The sequence below is a fragment of the Azolla caroliniana genome, unplaced genomic scaffold (genome assembly GCF_043228905.1).
Source record: "Azolla caroliniana isolate FFs.n. ecotype wild unplaced genomic scaffold, voAzoCaro1.0.p SCAF_8, whole genome shotgun sequence".
Lineage (NCBI taxonomy): Eukaryota > Viridiplantae > Streptophyta > Polypodiopsida > Salviniales > Salviniaceae > Azolla > Azolla caroliniana.
Genome location: NW_028230443.1, coordinates 734,463 through 758,118, shown reverse-complemented (window position 1 = coordinate 758,118; position 23,656 = coordinate 734,463). Strand labels below are relative to the sequence as shown.

At 40.2% G+C, this 23,656-nt stretch overlaps 1 protein-coding gene and 1 long non-coding RNA gene across 2 annotated transcripts; both read right to left on the bottom strand.

Annotated features, from left to right (window-relative positions):
* Window positions 1–632: 632 nt before the first annotated feature.
* On the bottom strand, window positions 633–2,889 carry LOC147860661 (uncharacterized). Its single transcript, XR_015530136.1, has 3 exons — window positions 2,625–2,889; window positions 2,321–2,344; window positions 633–758 (listed from the first exon to the last, which is right to left on the bottom strand). It is a non-coding gene; the product is annotated as an uncharacterized LOC147860661 (long non-coding RNA).
* A 9,438-nt stretch (window positions 2,890–12,327) lies between these two features.
* LOC147860660 (putative plant SNARE 12) lies at window positions 12,328–22,511 on the bottom strand. The gene is made up of 10 exons (XM_087323386.1): window positions 22,252–22,511; window positions 15,930–16,022; window positions 14,865–14,958; window positions 14,747–14,784; window positions 14,566–14,657; window positions 14,148–14,227; window positions 14,008–14,064; window positions 13,195–13,287; window positions 13,030–13,104; window positions 12,328–12,921 (listed from the first exon to the last, which is right to left on the bottom strand). The coding sequence occupies exons 1-10, from the start codon at window positions 22,335–22,337 to the stop codon at window positions 12,811–12,813; spliced, it is 819 nt and encodes a 272-aa protein (XP_087179512.1). The 5' UTR covers window positions 22,338–22,511; the 3' UTR covers window positions 12,328–12,810.
* Between the last annotated feature and the right edge of the window lie 1,145 nt (window positions 22,512–23,656).

The window sequence follows — 23,656 nt, the reverse complement described above, 5'->3', positions numbered from 1 at the left end:
CGTTGGGTTTGTTATGGTCCTTCTTCGAAGTGCGTTGATAGCGAAGAACTATCTCAACGGCCTCTTCGAAGGATTTTGGATCCTTATCGTGCACTATCCAGTGATAGTCTGAATTGGGGATGCCATTGACAAAACAAGCTATTAACCAATTGTCCCCTTCTAGACCCGATTTTTGGATTTGGGTTCTAGCATGGTGGACATAATCTTCTAGTGAGGAAAACTTCCTGCTAGAGAGGTTCATTAAAGCTTGTGCTGCCTCGGTTCGAGAGGGAGGTTGTAGAAATTGACCCTTGAAAACTGTGACAAAGTCTGTCCAGGTCTCGGGCAATCTCCCCAAAGTTCGGAGCCCACGCCACCAAGCGGCGGCCTTACCCCCTAGTTCTCGGCCGACATATGCAATCTTCGTACTATCTGGCGTGGGATAGAGCTCAAAATGAGACTCCCATCGGCCCAGCCACGTGCAGATTGCTTCTTCGGTTCTTTCCTTTTTATCTCCCGTAAATGGCTTTACGACAAATGATGGTTCACCCTGACGCTCATCAGGTCTATTAATCTCATTTTGGAGACTAATGACTCGTGCCTCGAGAGCACTTTGAGATTGCCGAAATTCGGTCAACTGCTGCGCGGTTGAACTTAGGAAATGTTGTACTTGTAAAATATACGCCTCAATGGACATTGTCCCAGGAGGATTTCCTTGAGTTCTTTCCGCTTGAGCGGAGGGCATCGGGTCGTTATTCTGAGCCATTGAATGATTATTTCTGGCAAAGAAATAAGATAAGGTCAGACAAATAGTCATAACATCTTGTCGTGGTGTAAACATATCATGGGCAAACATTAATCGATATCCTGATCTCACGTCAATACCCCTCTAGACGTATGAGATGAGGTTCAAGATCAGGTTACTATGGTAACACAGAGGTGTTTTAAAAACCATGGGGGTGACAAATGAATGCCTTTCCCTGATCTCTATATCGATTTTTTTCATGGCGGCTCCCCGAGGCTCAACCATGTATGTTCGCGTCATGAATAGTTTATACACGAAAAAAATGTTAACAATAAACTATGTTTCTGTGCCCACGTATGTGGTTTCGGCTCTTTAAGTCCTATTACGAGGACCCCGAGGTGCACTTAGACCTTAAGTCTAAACATGTGTTATAGTCATATGTATCAAGGATGTTGTATGGTCTTGGTCATATTTGAACTCGAGACCTCGAGAACAAATACATTAAACACTTGAGCCAACCAAGTAAGTTGCTCTTCTCGAATGCTTAATGTTTGATGCGTATAAGAGATATGCGAGGCAATTGATCATATATGTTTTTTTAAAAGAACATATATGTCAAGGTCCTTATTTCGCCCTCATTTACCAAAACTATGTTGGTACGTTACCTAACCTCAAGTCTCGTAATTACGATGGCATACGCCAAAGTGCAACCTAATGGTCAAGCCGAATGAGCCCTTGTGTCTTCGTAGGCTCATGTGGCCCATCACATGGTCACGTCATTACGAATGCCACTCGTAAGAACGAGCTCATGGTGGCATCGTATCCATGTAACGAGGGGAGATGTTGGATACGTGTGTCATTAGAGCGACCCTACTTGATGTGGATCAAGCCCGACGTATTCAACATCATTTTGGCTATACGAGGTTCGTTACGTAACGAAATATCAAAGTGACCAACGGGAATTTCAACAATAAAAATTGTTGATAAAAGGGATGGTGACAACGCCATTCTCACAAAAATGTGAGGACGGCCACCAAAATCCTCTCCCCAAGTAGGAAAACATTTGATATGAATCACGTAATCTAAAATATACACATATGTCCATTTATCACATATATACGATCAGAGACGTATATAAGTGACCACATATGCGTATACTAAATGAATCGTTTTTTTTATATAGCCAACAATGATGTATTCGGGATACGTAATCGAGGCATATACCTCTACGCACACGAAACATCCGAAAATAAGGTTAAGCGTAATTCGCAATTGAGGTATTGACCTCTTACGCATAGTAAATCCAACGCATATCATTTCGAACGAATCGAGGTATTGACCTCGTACGCGAACGTAACATATGTTCGTGAACGTAATACGCAATTGAGGTAGTAACCTCGTACGCATACGACACTCATCACATATGATTTATATGTCAAACGAGGTATTGACCTCGTGGACATATGTAAACGTTTAAGATAACCAATTAAATACCACGTCAACATCATTGAATATATGAAAAAAAAACTACATATTAAGTATACACATGTATAGAAGGGAGAAGAAAAATTAGATAAAAAATTAAGGAAAATTTACCGAAGTTCTTTCGCTAATCCTTGTCTGCATGAAGGCGACCGCACAACGATCAATCGCCATCCCACGCGAAGACAAAAAGAAAACCAAAAGAAACGTTAGTACATGAGCTCTGATACCAAATATTAGAGATTAGGTACTAAAGTAAGCATAAAATAAGGATATATCAATGATAGATCTAGAAAGAATAGAGAGAAAAGAGAGAAAGAAGGGTGCCGATCCACCCGACCACCCCCGAGCGAAGGGATCGAGACGGACTCGAGCCTCGATCGGCGTCCCATACCACCGCCTTGGCGTCGAGTCGTACCTGGATGATAGCGCGCTTGCTACAAGAGTCGTTCCACTCACGGACAGAGTCTCGACGTAGTCAATGCATGATCAAATGAGGGTAGCTAGGCCTCTTATTTATAGTAATTCTCAAGGCCCCCAGCCATGTTCACACTTGGCCTCATGGGTTGTCTCAATCCCGAGGATTAAAAGTAATCCTCCCCTTCTTTAGACTCTTTGTTTAACCCTCACACTTATCCACGTGTATAGAATACTACGACAATTCTCACCACGGGATATTATATGGTCATGCCCGTAACATTCACGGTGCCTCATGTGCCTTGGAACTTGAAACCGATACCGGTTCCGAGAGCACACCTTCCGAAGCTGATCGAGCTCTTAAAGGAGAAGGTGAGTATGGGAATTCTAGAACCGTCAAATGTTCCTTATTCCAATAGGTGGTTCACGGTGCCGAAGAAGAATGGATCATTGCGATTCATCCAAGATCTTCAACACGTCAACAAGGTGACAATTCGAAATGCCGGAATCGGTCCGAGCGTGGACGAATTTGCCGAAGCGTTTGCGGGCCGGTCCATCTACTCCATTGGCGATCTCTACTCCGGATATGACCAATTCCAATTGGCGATCGACAATCGGGACATTACAACCATGAGGACTCCGATCGGGCTTGTGCGGATGTGTACGTTACCCCAAGGCGCAACGAACTCGGTGGCTCATATGGTGAATGCCATGAATAAAGTCTTGAAGGATTGCATTCCGGACATCACGATGCCATTCTTGGATGATATTCCGATAAAAGGATGTTCGGATGAGGAGAAAGATGAATCGAAAGATAAGGAAGGTTGTAGAAAGTTCGTTGCGGATCATGTGAAAGATTGCGAGAAGGTGCTTCAAAGGTTCGAAGATGCAAATTTGACATTTTCGGGAGAAAAATCCGCATTTGGGCAACCGGAGATCTTGGTGGTAGGTCACTTGTGTGGAGCATACGGCCGGAAGCCCTCGCCATCCAAAGTGAACGCAATCCAAGACATGAGAGAAGAATGCGAAAACCAAACGGAGGTTCGAAGGTTCCTTGGAGCGTGCGCGTTTTATCATATATGGATTCCTCACTACGCTCATGTCGCCGAACCGTTATATGGACTACTAAAGAAAAGAATAAAGTTCGAATGGCGAGCGAGCACACAGAAGCGATGCGAGGATTAAAAAAACTGCTTCTTGAAGCTCCGGCACTAAGGAAGGCCGACTATGCCGAAGGGAAACCAATTTACGTGACCGTAGATACGAGTCCGACCGGAATCGGGTGGGTCATCAACCAAGAAGGTGAAGATAATGCGCGATATGTCGTCCGGTTCGGAGCAAAGGTTCTCAGCGAACGGCAACAAAGATATGCCCAAGTCAAGCGGGAACTTTGGGGTATTGTGTCGGCAGTGAAGACGGACAAAGATTACCTGATCGGGTCAGAAGTGATAATAGAGACAGATTGTCTCCCAATTCTCGGAATGGTCTCGGGATGTGCGACCCCAGATCTTGCTATGCTAAGGTGGATCGCCTACATCAAGTCTTTAAACCCAGAGATCCGTCACATCGCAGGGAAGAAGAACGCCATGGCTGACATGCTGTCGAGGGCAAGATTTTCAAATGGAAGTAACATGGTTTCGGAAGATGAAGATGTCGCCCTCAACTTCTTCAAGATGGCTCGATTGTCGACGGAAGACCAAGACACGCTGTCGTGCCTTTCGGCTCCGGATCGTTGCGTGAGTCGGGTGGGAACCACAGAGGTCTGGGACTAGGAGAAAGAAGTTCGTGAGATAGAGATTAATTATGAGTAAATAGCAAAGAGAAAGATAAGAAACTCGTGAATCACACGAGTATACTATATTAATTGGTACTTAGGGTGTTAAGAGAGAAGTAGATGTATAAATCGTGAATCCCACGAATAATTTTTGTATTGATTAATACTTAATCCAAAAAAATCAACAAAAACTACAATGTGCTCCCCATCCTTATATAGTGATGGGAGAGACTAAGCATAGCTACATGCTTTTTCTAATATGTTCATGCACACTAAATGTGCATGTGATGCTTTTCTAATCCTTGCTTTTATTTGCTAAATATAGTGCTCATGCACGCTAGATGTGCATGAGTCACTTTTTAGTCGCTTGCGTTTTTCTATAAAATATTCACGCACTTTTTAGTCGCTAGATAAGTTAATGTAATGGTAAGGTTGGGGTTTGTCAACGTGGAGGTGCAGAGTTCGAATCACGCCCTGTGCAGTAGTGAGTATTTCCTTTTTCTTTTTTTACATTTATGTCTCTTTATCCGGCTCTTCCTTGCCGGTATGCCGTTTTCTTCCTTGCCGGTATGCCGTTTTCCTCCTTGTCGGTATGCCGTTTTCTTCCGGTTCTCACCGAGCACTCCATTCTCTATCCCGGAGGGACAAAAATATAATTTCCACATAGTGTGCAACCTACACTACGACAACGCAAACCCTCCACGCCTTCAACGAGAACGAGTACGAAGGAGAATGGTTACTCATCGGTAGATTCCTAAGAACATTGATGACAGATGCTTCGTTAACAAAGGAGGAGGCCCTACGAATCCGAAAGAAAGCTTACCGATACTTCTTGAGGGGAGGATTCCTTTAGCGACATCCAAAAAGAAGGACAGGAATACCACGTCGAGTGGTGGTAAAGAAAGAAGAGCAAGAGACGCTGATGACCGAATTCCACGAGAGTGCTTGGGCAGGTCATAGAGGAACATGGGCGACGTTCGAAAAATTGAAGGAGAAGTATTGGTGGCCAAGCATGTATAAAGATGTACTCCATTTCGTGTCCACATGTGAAACTTGCCAAATATATTCAAATATACGTCATCGTGATGAGTTAAACCCGACATACCCACTCACCATTCACTTCAAATGGATGGTGGATCTGGTCTCGATGCCAATGGGAGTGGGACAAATGAAGTACTTAGCGCTCGCAAGGGAAGACTTGACAAATCAAGTGGAAGGACGAGCCTTGACAAATAAGACGACTTCAGCCGTTTGTAAATTTTTACTTGAAGATGTTGTTTGCCGATATGGATGTGTAGGGAAGATAGTGGCCAACCGAGGGGAGTTGGACGCGCACGAAGCGACGGAGCTCTTCGAAAGACTAGGCGTGAAGCTCTCCCTCACGACTGCCTACAATCCGGAAGCAAATGGGAAGATCGAGCGAGGGCATGGACCTATCATTAAAGCCATCGTACGGGCATGCAATGGTCGAGTCGGGAATTGGCCACGACTATTACCCTATGCCTTGTGGGCCGATAGAACGACACATAGCTCGGTGACAGGGTATATGCTGACGGAGCTTATGTATGGACAAAAGCCGATTATGCCCATCGAAAGGACGATCGCCTCATGGGTAGCGATACCGTGGGAGAACGAGATGAGTCGAGAAGAGTTATTAGCGGCGCGGATAAGGCAACTTGAAAGAAGACCTGAAGATTTAGAAAAAGCGCGAAAGATGATGAAGGCAGCCCGAGTAAAGAACAAAGTTCGGTTCGACAACACGCATCGACTTCGTCCCAAGAAGATTGAAGAAGGGGATTGGGTTTTGGTTTACGACAACACCCTTGACAATCAACATAGTACAACAAGGAAGTTCGCAAGAAGATGGTCCGGGCCGTATGTGGTGACAAGTGCCAACGATAATGCCACATACCACCTTGCGGAACTAGACGGATCAAGGTTGGCCGTACCCATTGCGGGAAAAAGAGTAAAGCTTTTCAAGAAAAGACAAGACAAGGATCCTGACCTCGATTACCTCGACGATGAACATAATAGGCCGGATGAAAATGAAGACATGGAGGAAACTAATTGATCATCGTAGCCAAAATCTCACTTCTTCTCTTCTTGGCACGTACCGGAGGACGTGCGGTTTGGTGGGGGTGGATGTCGTGAAGATTTTCGGCAATAGTGTGAAAATCCCATAAAACGTACGAAATCGAGTATGAATCATGTAATACAATAATTGTGAAGATAATATTTTTAATATCTAAGTACAAAATGATGGAGGTTTCGAATGCACTTTATTACACGAGAAATGGACAACTAAATGTCAAGATATGAGGGTATAAAGTTTGTGAAAAGAAAAGAGAAAATTGTGAGATATCCCACATAGGCACGACAAATACGGCTCTCATCATATATAAGGTGGAGCAAAAGATATTATCTTTGTGTCTATGTGTGGAGCATAGAGAGTTCAAAGTAACTTGAACTTAGAGTGGAGGTGGCTAGCTACTCGAAAAAGGTTTTGGCCAACCAAAACCGGACCGGCGACGGCATCCGGCGGCGGCACCGGTATCTGGCGACGGTATCCGGCGATCCGGCGACTAGATAAAATAAATATATAAATATATATACATATACAAGGAGGGCAAGTATGGATTCGAACCTTGCACCTCCAAGTTAAGAGTCAAATGGCTTACCACTAAGCCATGATATTTAGTTGAAATTATATTTCTATCATTATACTTTTACATGTAAATTCTCATACATGAGAGCTAAAATGAGTGACATGGTTAGCATGCACCACATGTAATACTTAAGCGCCAAATGGCAAACATGCAATTTATGCATGTCTTGTACCCTCACATGCATCATATGCATGAGAGCATCTATAAAAGAGGGAGGGGGAGGAGAAAAAGGAGGGGTTTTTTTTATGAAAATTAAGAAGAAGAAATTTGTTATCAAATCAATCGTGTAATCTCATCTTCTCTCTTTCCCAATCTATCTTAAGTACTTTCTCGCCAAAGATTGTATCGACTCTAAATCCTTCTGGTCCAGAACCCCGGCGGTTCCGCCTCACGATCCGCGCGTAGTGACGGATCTTCACGACAGCGTGAACCATCTCCTCGGTTTCTTGTGCGGGGAGAGCGCTACCAAGTCTACACTACTCGCCGGCTAATCATCTTGGTGGTCTTTCTGACTTAGCTCTTCTTTCGGCCCACTCAGCCGGAATGAGATCGGAATCTCGTCTCGAGTACCGAACTCTTCTTCTTCTTCCCCCCAGATCATTTCGGGCTCATTGGCCTCATATTCCGGAATCGGGTCAAAGTTGGGGGTTGGAGTGGGTAGAGAGTACCAGTCCGCCGACTTGTCAAATTCGAGATCTCCGCTTACTCGGATTTTCTTCGTCCGGGGGTTATAACACTTATACCCTTTTTGCTCATGTCACTAACTGCCTAATATGCACTTCTCCGACTTCGGATGTAGTGTCTTCCGCATCTCATTCGGTACATGCACATAGGCTATGCTACCGAATACCCTAAGGTGTCTTAAATTCGGCTCCGCCCGAAATACAACTCTTGTGCTGACACCTTCTCCCCAATTCGATTATGGATGTAGACGATCGTCCGAACCGCTTTGGCCCAGTAGAACTTGGGCATGCTCTTTTCTTCTAACATTGCCATTGCCACCTCGATGATCGACTTCCTCTCGGCTACGTTGTTCTATTCTGGTGTGTATCGGTAGTTGAATTCCCTTCGAATTCCTTTCTGTTGCAAATAACAACTGAATTGACCCGGCGAAAAACTATTCTTTTCCGCAATCCGACTGCAGGTACTTCATCTTCCTCTTTGTTTTCCGTTCGACAAGGCTTTGTAGGTTCCAGAAACAGTCTAAAACTTCAATTTTCTTTTCGATCAGATAGATCCATGTGTGTCGGCTATAGTCATCGATGAAGGAAACGAAATATCGACCTCCCCCAAGACTAACGCTCTGTGTTAGTCCCCATACGTCTGAATGTATTAAGTCGAGCTTGTTACGGCTCTGGTTTCTTTCGGAGGGGAATGGAAGCTGGTGTTGCTTCCCGAGTTGCCAGGCTTCACAAATTCGGGCCTTCCAGCCACTAAATTTCAGCAATCCGAACACAACCTATTTTGACTGTAGGTTCTGAAGCCTTTGATAATTGACGTGGGCGATCCACTTGTGCAACAAGTCGATATCCTTCTCGACATTCTGTCCTTTTGCGAACAAAGTGGTGCCTACATCGTTGGTGTTGAGGATAAACATATGCCTAACTTGGCGCCCTTGCGCAATGATTTGGCTCTCTTCCTCAATGAAGCACCCGAGGTGCGTAAACCTCACTTGCATCCCCTGGTCGACGATATGTCCGACCGACACCAGGTTCTTTGTGATTGTCGGGATGTGAAGCACGTTCATAAGCTTCCCTTTCTGTTTGACATGGCTAAGGGGATCTTCTCTGACATGTTCGATCGGGTGAGGAGTGTCGTCTCCGGTTTCGACGACTCCCGATTTCTCCAATTTTTTTCAAATATGAGACCCCCTCTTTGTGGCTCTTCATGTCGTTAGACGCTTTGGAGACAACATACCACACTTCCTCCGATTTGGAAGTTGTCTTCTTCATTGAGTTTGCCTTGTGCTTCATCACAAAGGTTGGCCCGTTTCCGGACTTTCCGGTTCTGAATCCTTCTGATCTTTCTGCGTAGTGCGAGCTTTGCCAATTTTCTTGTCCGGCATTGTCAGATCTAGATTTATCCGAATCGGCACGCTTTTTCCAACAATTGCTTTCCTTGTGGCCTTTCTTGCCACAATATTAGCATTCCATATCGGCCTTCGATTGCCGGCTTCCAGCACCGCCTTGACTCCCCTTGCTTGTCGAGGGTCTAGAACTATTGTCGGCGCTATCCTTGTGCCTCCGATTCTAGTAGACTTGTGGGCCGCCGCTATTGTGTGTTGCCCCACCTCGTCCTCCACGCCCACGGGGCCAATCCGCCTCTGTGTATAGCATCTGGTTGTCTGGTTGAGTGGTCCTCAATCCACTCATGTGGTTTTCCTCGACCATCAACGTCGATTGTAGGTCAAAGAAGGACAGTGGATTTTCCCGAGTGCAAATCATCATCTGGATAGGGTCGTACCTCTGCACTAGACCACCGAGGCAGATATGCACCATCTCGTCTTCATCTACCATCACATTAATGGACCCTAGTGCGCTGCAGATCTCCTTGATCTTGGTGGTGTAGTCCGTAACCGTCATGTCCCTTTGACGGATGTTGTTGAGCTCTTGCCGAAGCTGCAACTTACGGGCCGTGGTACTGGTGGTGGAAATCTTTTTCAGATTTTCCCAGACTTCTTTCGGCAACTTCGCGTCTCTGATGTAGCCGAGCATTTGATCGTGCACATAGGACGCAAGGCAGTACAACACCCTACTCGCTACTTGTTCCTATGCCGGGAAGTCCTTGTGTGTCGACTCTGGCACTACTTCATTTGCTCCGACATAACTCCAGTAACTGTGCCCCAAAAGGTATTGGTGCATCTTGTACGACCAAGATGCATAATTGTTCCTGTCAAGCTTCTTAGTTGGAAGCGAGTTTGCCATCCCGCTATCCATATCTTGTTTCTATTCTTACCGGATGTTAGGTTTGGGTTTGTCTTTGATGATTCGCTTGTCCGCAATTGAGGATTCTCAACCCTTATGCTCTGATACCATGTAAAAGAAGTAATGTGAAAGCTTAAACAAACCGGCTCAACCGGATAGCAATAGAAGATAGATCTTAGGTTTAATGGAAAACTTAAATTACACACACTGAGTACGGGGGAGAGACAGAGACAAATAGAGCAAAATTGCATAAAACTGAAATTACAAAATATTACTTTGTGTCTCTCTATACAATGTGCTTAGAGAGCCCTTTTATACAAGTCCATAAAGGACTGACAAAAGTACTAACATGCACTTCATTGCTCGTACAAGTGACTGACACTAACTCCTAGGATAACTACCTAGTAGTCTAGGAGTGTAGACCTCCAACGGCCTACAGGTTCGCACATGGGTCCAGCTCTCCGATCCGGCCCTCTTCTCCGGTCACCGATCCGGCTCTAGTTTACTCAACCGATCCGGATCAGGTTGACCTTGTCCGCTCAACACTAATTAACTCGAAGACGTGAATATCATGAATAAAACTTGTGATACTTGGTAGAGGCAAATGGTTCTTTCCTATCTTAGTAACCCACCACCAGTCATGTCTTAAGGTTTATTTAATCATAACAGACAACACTTTCATTTATCTAAGCCTAATGTCATGCTACCCTCTACAAGAAGCTCAATACTAAACATTGTGAATAAAAATCCACATTGTTGGTGTGAAGCTCAAGACTAAACATGATGAACAAAAATGTACAAATTAAGTTCTTAAATGTGATTTAAGTGTGAGTATTCGAAGAGTATAATTTGTGGATTTGTGAACTAGATGGGGGCATAGTAATGTGCATGGTTGATGACGTCTCACCCATGCCCTAATCTCTTATTTTACATAAATGAGAATGAGAACTATATTTATGATTCTCTTACTCAAAGAATGTCATGTAAGAAATATATTGGAAAACTCTTTATGAGTGGGCATGCATAAACGTCTAGAAAAAAATCCAAAATGTAGAAGCTATGGGGCCTAGAAATTGGAAGATGTTTTGACGATCATAAAACTTTTGCCACAATACTACCATGCACAAATAGCAAAACAAAATAGATTCACTAAGTCCACAAAAACATCTCTAGTAAGGATAAGTAACTTGACTATAAAGCTTGGACAAGTATTTGAATAGATGCTAGTTAAAAAGTTTCACTACCTTCAAGTAAATTGATGCAAGATGACAAATAGAACTAATTTATTTGATATTGGTAAATATGGCCATGTACATCATGTGATTTTTTATCCTTGATTCTCCTAAGACCAAGAAGATTATTGGATATAAGATCAATGAACCAATTAAACATTTCAGCTCATCTCATATGATTAAGTCAACACTAAGTTGGAGTAATTTCAGGAGTCATGTTTACCAACAATGTGAAATAAAATACCTTGACTAAGGATAGTATAGCCCTTGAAAAATCCCAAGAACACCCTTCATGTTACACCTTCTAAGTTGGTAGAGGTAAATAAAGAGACTTTACACAAGATCCAAGAGACTCGGCACAAGATTCTTTGTTGTCAATTAGTCACACAAGACAATTTGAACCTTTTGAACAGGCCAACCTCCTTCAGTCTACATAGGTTTCTTTCTTTATCGATAGGACATGCCAACGATGAGTACTTCAAAAAGGAACATGCCTGAGCTAACATGGAGCATTTCAGTTAATAAGTTAATCATAGTTGATTTTCTATGACTAGCAAATCTGCAAGTTCCTTGTTCCATCTGCAGATGATCCATTAGATCTGCCTGTGGAACATGTTGACAAAGGCAAGTTTTCTCCACATTTTCCACTTAGTTCATTGCTTTCACTAAGCATACTTAAAAACTCTTTGAGAGTGATAATGGCACTCCAACGAACAAGGCAATGTCAAAGTTGAATTACCTCAACACTACCTTGATGTCTGACCCTCAATTCATCTGTCTTCTTTGTCTTCAGAAATTCCATCTTAAGCTAACAAGTGGTTTGAAAGTGTTGTTTGAACGACATGGGTTAACCAAGGGTTGCAGTAACATCATCACTGCAGAATGACTATCACTGATTCAAACGGGACGATATATTGGCATTAATTAATGACATCTGCCAACAATATAGTTAGGATAAAAAATGGCAGAATCTTCCATATGGAAGTATGTGCTTACACAAACAACGTCAAAATAAGACAGTTATTGTCAAAATAAGGGGGGCTGAATGACCATAATACTGGATTAAATATCAGGTTGGTAAGAAAAGCAAACAACAGCAGTCAAAATCTAATGAATGGAGATTGTATTATCAACATGCTGATTGAATTGATCTACTTACAAGGGGATGGCAACAAAGACCATAGTTTTACATAACATTAAAAAACCTGTCCACCAAAAGAATGTATGCCAACAACTATGGTGGCTATTTGTGAAAGAATGTAGCTTCCAGCCAAATCCAACAAAAACAGAGACTATAGACGTACTTAGTCATCATTGTTTAAACCCTAACAATACATTCAATATTATACTGAAAACTTGCAAAAGTTCTCCTCATGCTCAACCTACTCATAAAATGTTCATTGGCAAAAACTTGATTCACATGAGGAGAACTCTCCGCCTCACATTTCCAGGAAAGATAACTTTCAAGGCTTGTGTAGTGAGGCAGGTTATAAAGAGCATCACAAATTTCACACCATCAATCTTTCTTGAGAGCAGCAGCTATGTCATCACTTGAGATTCTTACCACATTTTGTAGCTCTAGCCATCAAACTCAAAAAAGCCTGTCTGAGTCCAACACAAACAAGAGCCTACGGCTATTACCACTTGCAGGAGGAGCCAGTCCTGGGATGTCTTGAATGTTCTTGTTGTTTGGATGAACAATCTATACACAAACAAAACTAGCAAATTAAAACTAATACCACAAAAATGCCAGTTCCTTTTAACCTTTCTTTTCCTGTTATGCAAGTGCATCGAAAATGACTTACAGTACCTTTACAACAATAATGGCAATGACTCCACAAACAATCAAAAACAGAAATGCCATGATGCAGCGGTCGGTAGCAATCTGCATTTTATCAGTAGGTTACATCAGAGGATTACCTTTACATCTGTAAGACATGAAAGAGATATACATAAAATGGCTTCATATGTTTACCTGCCTACCAATCTCCCTCACAAGCTGAGATGCTTTCTTGATTGAAAACTGAATTGAGTCAAGTTCATTGACAATACGACCCATTTGCTCCGTCTGAAAGCCCATATTTTAAAAGGGATAAATTTTAACTATTTTGTTGCACCCTTTACTATTTTCTAGATGTTAAATTCATTCACTTTACAGACACTTTCATATCCAAATTCCTTATACTAGGTATTAGTTATGATAAATTTGTGTTCTTATCGATTGTTTGGAACTCAGCTACAAATCAAAAGGGCCCAGCCATGGATATCTGAATTCAAAGGCCCAAAATTTGTCCTTCATTATATAGCTGAGGCATGCTTCTCAAATTTCACCATAAATATAATAATATTATTTTACAGCATTGTAATTTGCAACCACAATTGTTTTCCTTCCTTTATTTACAATGACATGATGTTTCATGTGGCTTGTAAGATAATGTTAATATGTCTCTGCGACCATATTCTTTTTGACATAAGGCTAATAGTTTATGAGAGATGCAAACAGTAGTACAGCGTCTTATACTGCAGAGAAATCTCACTGTATTAAAGCCCAGTGCAAGTTACATTATAGGTCTTACATAGTATCTAGGCCGTTGAAAGATTTTACCACAATACAGATCTATGAATTTAATGGTCCTTGGGTGCATCTCAATGAAGTAAGCAAGAGTTGTAAGTTCTCATATCAGCATATTTCTATTGAGATATACTCAAGGACCATTACATTCATATATTTACACAAAGACTAATAAAATGTCAGAAAACAAATATTGTCACTGTTACAGTTTACTACCTGCCCCTTCAGTGACTGAGCTGTTTCAGCACCTACATTTAATGTATCTTGAACAACCTATAATGAAATTACACCATAATTCATGATCCAAATCCAGCACAGAAATTCAACTTCACAATATCCACAGAATTAGATAATACCTTCTTTGATCTTTCAATTACTTGATCAGTCTCATCCATGGTTTTTTTCCCAGTATCAATCAGCTCTTGATTTGTCATTGCTTCAGATAGTCAATCAAGCAACATATTATGTCATAAATAAGATACTCTGCATCTCACATAAACACCTTAAAAGTATATTTCATGTATCAATCGTAATGATCATCATACAAATTGCATATACAATAATGTAGTTTTTTAACATTGTGATCATGTATAGTTGTCTAGACTAACACCCTCTACTTTGTATGAAGACTATGTAGAAGACATAAGACATTGTATTTGGATCATGCACTTAATTAGACATAAGCAGTATGATTGGAGAAACATTCAAATTCACGGTGCCATAGCTTCATGTTTTTGTATATAGTTGCAATGATTCAGGCACTAGGGAACTTACTTGAAGCCATTCTCACATTGTCATCCAAGGTTTCTCCTCCACCTCCTCCATCAAGAAGCTCTGCTTTTTTGTTCCCAATTACCGCCGTGTACCTAGTAGATTAATAGATATTGTTGCCCAGATATTTTTCAAGATAAGGATTGGTTTTGATTTGACAGTGTTAAGCAAAATAAACACTTACGTCTTTCGCTTTGCCACATAGGAGTTCAGTTCTTTGATCTGCCAATATAAGCCAGCAGCTATGACTGGTGGAATCAAATAGTTCAGAAGTTCATATAGGTAACGGAACTATCCCTTACCAAAGATTGTTTTCTTTCATTGAGCTGCTTATTGGTAGCTGGAGAGTAGTTTGATTCTTCTTCTTTGATCTCACGATCAAAATCTTTAATAAGCCTAGCAACAGGGGTGCCCAACCTTTCAGTTTTCATGGCTTGCCAATCATACATGATAGAATTGTATGTAGAAAGGAATATATATGGAAACGCAAAGTATGACATGTTTGAGAGAATCTCTAGACAAAGCATATTATTAACTAGGAGCCTTGATAGTTTGAGAGCTTGGCTGTGTCTATTTTGTTCTAACAACTGTTCTGCTGCTGCTATTAACATCTTTTCTCACATTACCAAGATGGAACTAGGAGCTTAAATTAAGCAAAAAAATGTATGCCTAATTTAATCAATCCAAACTCCATCTATGGAATTACCAAAGTGTCAATCCCTAAGAAACATCCTAAGGCTATACATAAAGGATGTACCTTTAGGTAATGAGCTCCTTTCCTAAATTCTAACCATTAGCTTAAATAAATACTTCTGTGTAGAGTAGAACCATTCCACCTTATCAGAAATCTGTCTATAGAATTACATCTTATTGAAGGTTTGGCTTGTTCTCTGTGGCATCCAAATGGTCCAGGTCCCAACTACATGCAAGTTGACACTATCAAGGCTCTGCACAAAGATCTAGTGTTAACTAGCAGGAAGAACCAGCCTAAGGCCAGCTTATAGCAATGTACTATCCCCGTATCCCTTCAAAGTTTAATGCGGCAAAGAAACCAAGACAAAGTTAGTATATCTTAATAAAATGTACCCTCTTAATATGGTGTTCTCAGTCCTCACAGAAGTACAACTATTATATATACCATCAAAACACCAGAATAGTTTAGTGTTACCAATTAAATGCATGTCAATGTGAGAGAAGGAAAGTAAAAGCAATAGTCAATTCATTTTGCCCTTTGGAATTCCTCCATTACAATCCTAAGCACATGGACTATCTCATTCACATCTTACCTGATCTAACAGGCATTATTATAAGCAGTTCAAAATATTGGCTATTATTTACAAGACGGATTTTCAGGAAGGCTACTGAACCTCTTGCATTCTCGCATCTTTGCAGTGAGTTCTTCAAGTTCCTTGCTTTGCCTGTTGGGATCCTTGACTTTGTCAAGCTTTTGAAATCCATTCCTGCAAATTTCAAATTTATGAAGTTATTTTTAGTAAAAAGAAGAAAAAATTTGCAATCAAGCAAAAGCTGTTATATTTTCCAGGATAATTTGTTTCATTGTGTATTGTATTTCAACATTATCCAACTGATATGAAGGATGATTCCTGGACAATTATGATCTCACCTAAACAGTCAATCAAATGATTCAGCATATCAGTATATTCAAATTGTTTAAACAGATTCTCAGCAGATATTTTTGACCAATTCAACTTCTTGTAATTCCATTGATATTATGGTTCAGTAATTATTGCCATGGTGTCTGCATTTCCCATATGCTATCTTTCTTCTTAGAAACAATGGATCTCACTGGATCTTTCTCATTAATTCTTGTACCTCTCAAGCAACAGTTTGGCACAATAATGTTTGCAATAGGTTTTGCAATCCATAGGTAATATTTGGCTTATAGAAAACCATTTACACGTAGAATTTTCATAACAACAGTTTGACTCATTACACATGCAAATAGCCTCTACATTTTCAAAGGTGCCATCTTGTTTTTGAGAGAAGCATTTACAATCCCCAGATGCAGATTCAGACCTACCTCCCCCTTGCATCATCAGTCATAAGACATGTCTCTCTATGTCGAGACTATAATTGCCATGAGACCATTGAGGGGGGCTTTTATATAAAAGCATATCCTAGAGTTGGGAGGAGAAGCCATAAAAAACACAACTCTTTATGCCTATTTTGTTCTTATTCTTTTATTCCACCATTTGCATTTCCCTAGTCTCTGAGAAAGAAAGGAAGAAAGAAAGAAAGATATATTAACATCTATTAGAGGCCGAAATCAGTCTATGAGACAACTTATGATTACAAACATGGGTGAATTCATATTATCTTTACTGAAAAATAAATAAATGATCTACGTTTCATAAAGCTCCATGATCATGATCTTTGTGCCTGTCGTGAAATGAGATGGTTTGCAATCATGAAATGCATCACTATTATGTATAGTTGAGTAGTGGTGATTGGACATCATATTCAAGGTTGGTTCATACAGTGGAGTGAGGCTATGACAAAGTTCAACAAGTGCATCTAGGTGTCCTCATGCAGATTGAACATCGCAAGCAGTGGTCTGGTGATGGAATGTCCCATTTATCCTATCACATAATACTCGCGGTCCACATTATCACCAGCATTACTCTACTCACTCTATAGTGATTCCTTGCCAAGTTTAGTAAAGTCCTGGAGCTATGAAAGAAATCACTAATGTGTAATTGTCATTGCATCCTGGGGTACTAATATAAGAGTTGATTCCTTATCCTTTTGAACCTCAAGCAAAATTTGGCAAAGTACCATGTGTTAGCCTTCTCCCAACTAGAGGGTCAAGACAATTGGTATCAGACCACTAGGTTAGCAAGCAGCCACTGTAGCAATCTACCCCAGCATTTGTTGCAACCACCATAGTGATCCGCCACCATGTATATTGCAGCCATCATGCAAATCTAACACCATGGCATCTGTCACAATCGTGACCACCACATCAATATTTGCCACATAAGTTTGTGTTAACGGGCTACAGATAGGATCTTTTGCATGTTGAAAAAACAATTGTAGGACAGAAGGAATTCTTTTCATATGTTGAGGGTTTGATGAGGAAAAAGTGTCCATGGCTTGTTCTCATTAAATTTTTGTTCTTCTTAAACTAAAATACTAGATAGAGTTCACAGGGAAATGTGTGAGATGTCATACCTTCATAATGATCGTCCATTGATGTCAAACAGAGGTGAATATCACCCCTAATGACAACAAAGACATTCAGCACTCACGAATTTCGAAGATTAACTTCCCATATTACAAGAATCATTACTATTGTATCGAGATTTCTCATATGTATCTACATAACAAACTTTGAATGTAGGTTATCTGTGTATAAGTATTATTTGAAATATGAATAGTAACATTAATAAAATTCTTGAACTATGTACATACTATGAGTGTTGGTCTGAGGATTCATAGGTATTTGTTTGTAGTGATCTGCTATGCTATGATATGATTGTGGTTGGTAGCATCAACATTTCTGTCAAATATCTGAGTCTTATGGCTGTTAATCAGTGTGACTGAATATCTATCACTAAACTCTTTAGTGTATGGACTGTATGTCACTACCATTAATGATTAGATTATAAAATTGATCAAAGATGGCTTTGAAATGTGGTAATAGAATCCTCCAAGATAGTGAGTTGTTAGCCATAGCATGTGTCTTAGTAGAATTGTTAAGATTCATCGAATGGATAACTGAGACTGAAAAATAGAACCTATGTATAGTTCTGACGAGGTCTTCAAAAAGATGACATTGGACATCATCTCTTGTACTTTGTCTATCGCTCTCTGAAGGAATAAGCTTAGAGTTTAGTCATGGTGAATAGCAAAGTTAGAATACTATGACGAAATTGTTGTATCCCTGACCATAAAGTCCATGGGCTGACTAAAGATCATATGTTGTATCCTGACTAAACTTTAGACCATGAAGGTTGGGAAGGGATATATGGAGCCTCCATCGCTTAGATCAAATAAAAATATCTCGCTGGTAAGTCAACATGAGGTCTTATGTAGTTCTCCTTATCTAGTTCAGATATTCGTCTTGTGGTTGTCTGGACATTTGCCTTGCCACTCATGGTGTTCAATCTATGACGAAAACACAGCCTTTGAATGTACAGAATGTGCCTATTGTCAATGTGATAATTGTCTTGTAATGTCTTGGTAGATAGATATTTGGATTGAGACACGTGTAGGATAGTGTCTGAGCAATGTAAGTTTGCATGGCATTTCCAAACCTATTGAATTAGTCATTAAGCAAAAGCTAAGCTAGTTAGAGATGCTTGTGACTTAGTTGAAACCATGTTGACTATGATATGCATGTGTTTCTGTAGGTTGCGCTGATCCCCACGGTCATGAATGGAATACATGACATGTCTACTAGATTATTGACCAATAATCCATTAGAGGATAGATGATAGATTGTCAATTTTTTACCAGATGTCTGAGACTTAATGAAATGTAGTGAGTTTATTTGCATCCGTGAGGTATAGAACACATGAATGCATTTATATGGATCTACTGTGCAACTCCGACTGAAAATGTTATCATTCTTATCTCATACTGAATCATGCCCATGCAGTTTGCATTGATGTTAGATCTTATGTGATTCCATCATCTGGACCACCTTGCTCACTGACAATGCGTTTGAGCTTTGTGAGCCAGCTCCATGAATAGATTGATCTTCATAGCTTGAAGCTCTAGATAAATGTTTCAGAAAGAATCTCTCTTGTTACTCATGTTGGGATCTGCTCCTTGTCGAAGAGCAAAGTCTGATGGTCTGAATCTGATCCTAACGAGCCTTGTGTAGTTTCTCATGTGGAATACATGTATATCCCAAGGATGCTATGGTTTAATCAACCATTAATTGTGGATGTACTTTGCTACTATGGTAGGAGTAAGAATGTTTCATATTTCCTGAATTCATTAACATAAATGTGCTTAGAGAAGTGATACTAAAATGCTTGTGCAGTCGTGAGACATGTTGTGGTATATAGTGGATGCAATGATATTCTGTCAGTTACCATTTGACTCGTGTAGGTGAAGCATAGGAGGCACTGTGAACTTATTGCTCATCTTAAATCCCATTTTGGTATACTGAAACAGTTCATTCTTATTTATCTCGTAACCAAGTTCGTATAAACAAGTGGTCATAAGCACTAGAAATCTATTTGTATGGATCGGATGACTGAGTATTCATAGCTCTTGCATGAGTGCCCAAGATTGAGTTAGTGAATCAATAATGAAGTATTGTGTTCGATATTGGGGAAATTTATTAGACTTTCTGGATGATATAATGGTTTCAATAAAACTCTAAACGAACAAATTAATCACTTACATAGTGTTTGGAATTTTAAAGAACCATGCATTATATGTTAATGAAAAGAAAACCTCTTGTGCCAAGAGGTCATTGACTACTTCGGCCATATGATATCTGCTAACAGCATGAAGATGAATCTTTTAAAGTCTCTGTCATCCTGAATAATAAGTAATTTATCGGATTTGAGATTTCTTTCAGGGCTTTCTGGTTTTTATTAGAAAGTCATTGAGAGATATGTTCCTTAGTCACACCTTTCCCTGATTTGTTGCAGTTCGATGTAGCCTATGATTGGAACTCTTATTAGGCAGCAAGCATTTGATCAGCTAAAGAAATTTGTAGCTCCGGCACCCATGTTAAAAGTGGTCGAATTGCAGTTACTCTATATCCTAGAGACTAATGCTACTCATGTAGCTATAGGGGCCATCTTATTCAACAAGGCAGACCAGTGGCAGTTGAAAGTAAAAAGCTCTCTACATCCTACTGGAAGTGACCCACGCATGAGCTAGAGTTGTGTATGATCATACATTCACTCAAAACATGGCGTCAATACCTGTATGCAGCCGAGTTCAAAGTCTTGACCAAAACGCCACTCTGAAGTACTTCTAAAGTTCTATACTTAACCTAAACTCAAGCTAGGGTAGATATGGCACAACTCCAGCAGGATTTCCATATAGAAATTCAATATTGTAGAGGGAAAGATAGCTTAGTGGCCAATGCTTTGGCTAGAGCTATGTACCAAATGAGTTTCATTATTTCCAAAAGTGAGCTATCATATCCAATATGGGAAACTTAAAAGCGAAGATATTTGTTTAGAATAAGTGGTTTGAGGCTAGCCGCATGGAAGATGCTAGTGAGAGCAGTTCATCCATTAGACTACTGTCCTTGAGGTCCTTCATAGAGCCATGGTTGCTCACAAGAAAAGAAAAGATATGTGTGCCACAGATTCCAAGTATTAGGAACCAAGTTATGAGGGATTGCCATGATAGTCCTTGTGATAGACATCCGAACATGAGGAAAACTCTAGAGCTGATTAAGTGCTAATATTGGTGGCTGAGTATGGGTAAGGATGTGCTTATGTGTCTCAATGCATTCCTTGTTAGACCTCTAAATCTTAGAGAGTCTGTCATCTAGGATTGTTGTAACCTTTGCCATCTCAGATATAAAATAGCAAAGTGCATCCATGTATATTTGCTGTGGGTTTGCCTCATACTTAACATTAACATGATGTGTTAGTTGTGGTTGACAAGTTGATTAAAATGGCACATTTTGTTTCCACTAAAAGGAAAGAAATTGTTACATACATGGATGATCTGTTCATCCAGCATGTCTTCTGCATTCACGTATTGCCTAAATCTATCTGAGACCAAGTTATTACTTTCACAGGACAATTCACACAATTTTGTTAGAAAAGCTGGGCACTAAATTGAAGTATAGTAGCAGGGACCATTCTGAAATCAATGGTTAAACAGAAAGGAATACCCAAATGCTGGAAGATATATTGAGGGCATATGTGCCTGTTGTTTGTCAGATAGATTTTAAAGTTAGTTTTCGTTGCTTGAGTTTCCGTATGGATCATGGGAGCATTCGACAGCTAAGTTTTCCTTGTTCAATTTGAATTTTGGGATTTAGCTAGCATGTCCATTTTCCATAGAATTATATAGTCGTAATCCAAGTGCTTCAAGACATTCAAGGGATGTGAGAGACGTACTGGACATAACTAAGCGAAAGATTCAATTGGCAATGAATAAGAGTATGGGTTTTGCCGACAAAAAGTGTAAGAGATCCTTTGAGGTAGGAAAACAGGTATACCTGTAGGCTAAAAAAACATTTAAAAAGTGGATTTTGGTGGATGTTTCTGCCGTGATCCTCCAGCAACATTTGGACTGAATTAATATTGCCATAAAATCTATATTTTCAAAGATATTTTCTTTCTGTCTGTCTAGAAAATCTAGATCTTTTAATATTAATTCCACTGCCCCTCTTTCTCTATCAACATTTCGACTTAGAAATCCGAGCGTAGGTCTCTACATTTCACTATCTTTGCTTCTAAAAAATCTAGAACTTCCTAATCAATTCCAGTGGGTACTATCTTATTTTCATACAAAATTTATTATCACAATCCTATATTTACTGAGATTTATCTACAATTTAAACAGCATTTCTTGCGCACCCATTAGTAACAGATCAGATCTTCCTGTCAGAGAGGAACACGTTCACTAAGGTCTTTGCTTCTTCTTTTTTTTACTTTTCTGAAGGTCCATACAAAACTCTGCAAGTGTGATCAGCCCATGTAAGGCAAAGTGAAATACATTGAGAGAGAAAGGACTTACTGTAGAGCTCTGAAATGATCCTGAAGCTGTCCATCGATGTCCGCGAGCCGCGGTGGGAGATCGTCGTAGGGAGAAGAAGAAGCCATGGGATCTCTGCGCTCTCGCGCTCTCTGACTCTCTCTCTCTCTCTTTCTTTCTTTCTCTCTCTCTCTCTCTCTGTCTCTCAGAGATCTGCACCCACGCGCCTTTTTCCTTCCATTTCTTCTCCCATCTTTTTGATTTCGTTTGTCTTTCCTTTTATTTATTTTCAGTTCTCCATTTTTCTGATTGGGTCCTCTGTCTCTCTCTCTCTGTCTGTCTGTCTGTCTGTCTCTGCCATTTCTTATTATTGAGGCCGTCCGTGAGAGTTCTCCATTTTCTTCTTTCTCTTCTCGCTTTCCATTCATTTTGTTTTCCGTATTTGGATTTATATGTACATATACATAGATAATAAAATACATCAAATGTTACATAACTCTCACAAACGGACTTCACTTACTTCATTCTTCTCCACTCTCGTTGTACACATATACGCAGCATCCTATGACCAAAAGTCAACACGCTAACAAACGGACTGGACTATAGGGAACAGATTTGACGCTCTCCTCCGATGACAATATGCCCCAGATTTCCTATCTCGCAAACTGACATTGTTTTATAATGCATCCTATGATCAAAAGTCGAGACACTAACAAACAAACTGGGGAATAGATTTTGACAACACGTTGCAGGTTTCCAATCTCAAAAACTGTCAGTCAAGCATTTGTCCTAAGCTCCAAACCCATTGATACAACATAGCGATTGTAATGACACGACAAAATATCATAGGTTTTAGGGCATTGATTGAAGGAAGTGTGTGATTAGTGTAAATAATTAGCTACAGTAATTATGTTATGCGGAATAGATTAGAGATGTGTGTGTGAAAGAGGAGAGAAGAGACACAAGATAGATAGGAAATAAAGCGCTCAAATGTATGTTAACAATGAGTAAGAAATACAATAGAAAACAACCAACGGATACAAAGGAAGGAGGGTGCTTTATATAAAGTCGCCCTCTCTCTCTCTAGTAAGTATAGAAGCTCGTGTGTCATGGGGAATGTGGAGCCTCATTAGTTATATGTCATAGAATATAATTCAATTACACATAGTTAATGTTGAAGAGTTAGTGGTGACCTTTGACTTTTGAATGCTCATACATTCTCAAAAGGTGTGTTCACACACGAGACTAGGTTGTGATTGATTCTCAACAATTAGAGGCATAAATAATAGTTTATTTAAACCTATTTTCGAAGAATCAAGCACCAACAATTGTATATGACTAATAACCTCATGAGTATGACTTAATGCATGAACAATTGTATTGACAAATGATTTGAAGCTATGTAATGGAAAATCAAAATCCTTAATGAGCTTCGCCCATTGTGCCA

Excerpts from the sequence above, each read along its gene's own strand:
- LOC147860660 (XM_087323386.1), bottom strand. The coding sequence starts at position 22,337 with ATGGCTTCTTCTTCTCCCTACGACGATCTCCCACCGCGGCTCGCGGAC. Across the intron at positions 14,959-15,929 it reads AAGATGCGAGAATGCAAGAG|GCTTATTAAAGATTTTGATC; the intron begins GTTCAGTAGCCT and ends CCCTGTTGCTAG. Across the intron at positions 14,658-14,746 it reads TATGTGGCAAAGCGAAAGAC|GTACACGGCGGTAATTGGGA; the intron begins GTAAGTGTTTAT and ends TTAATCTACTAG.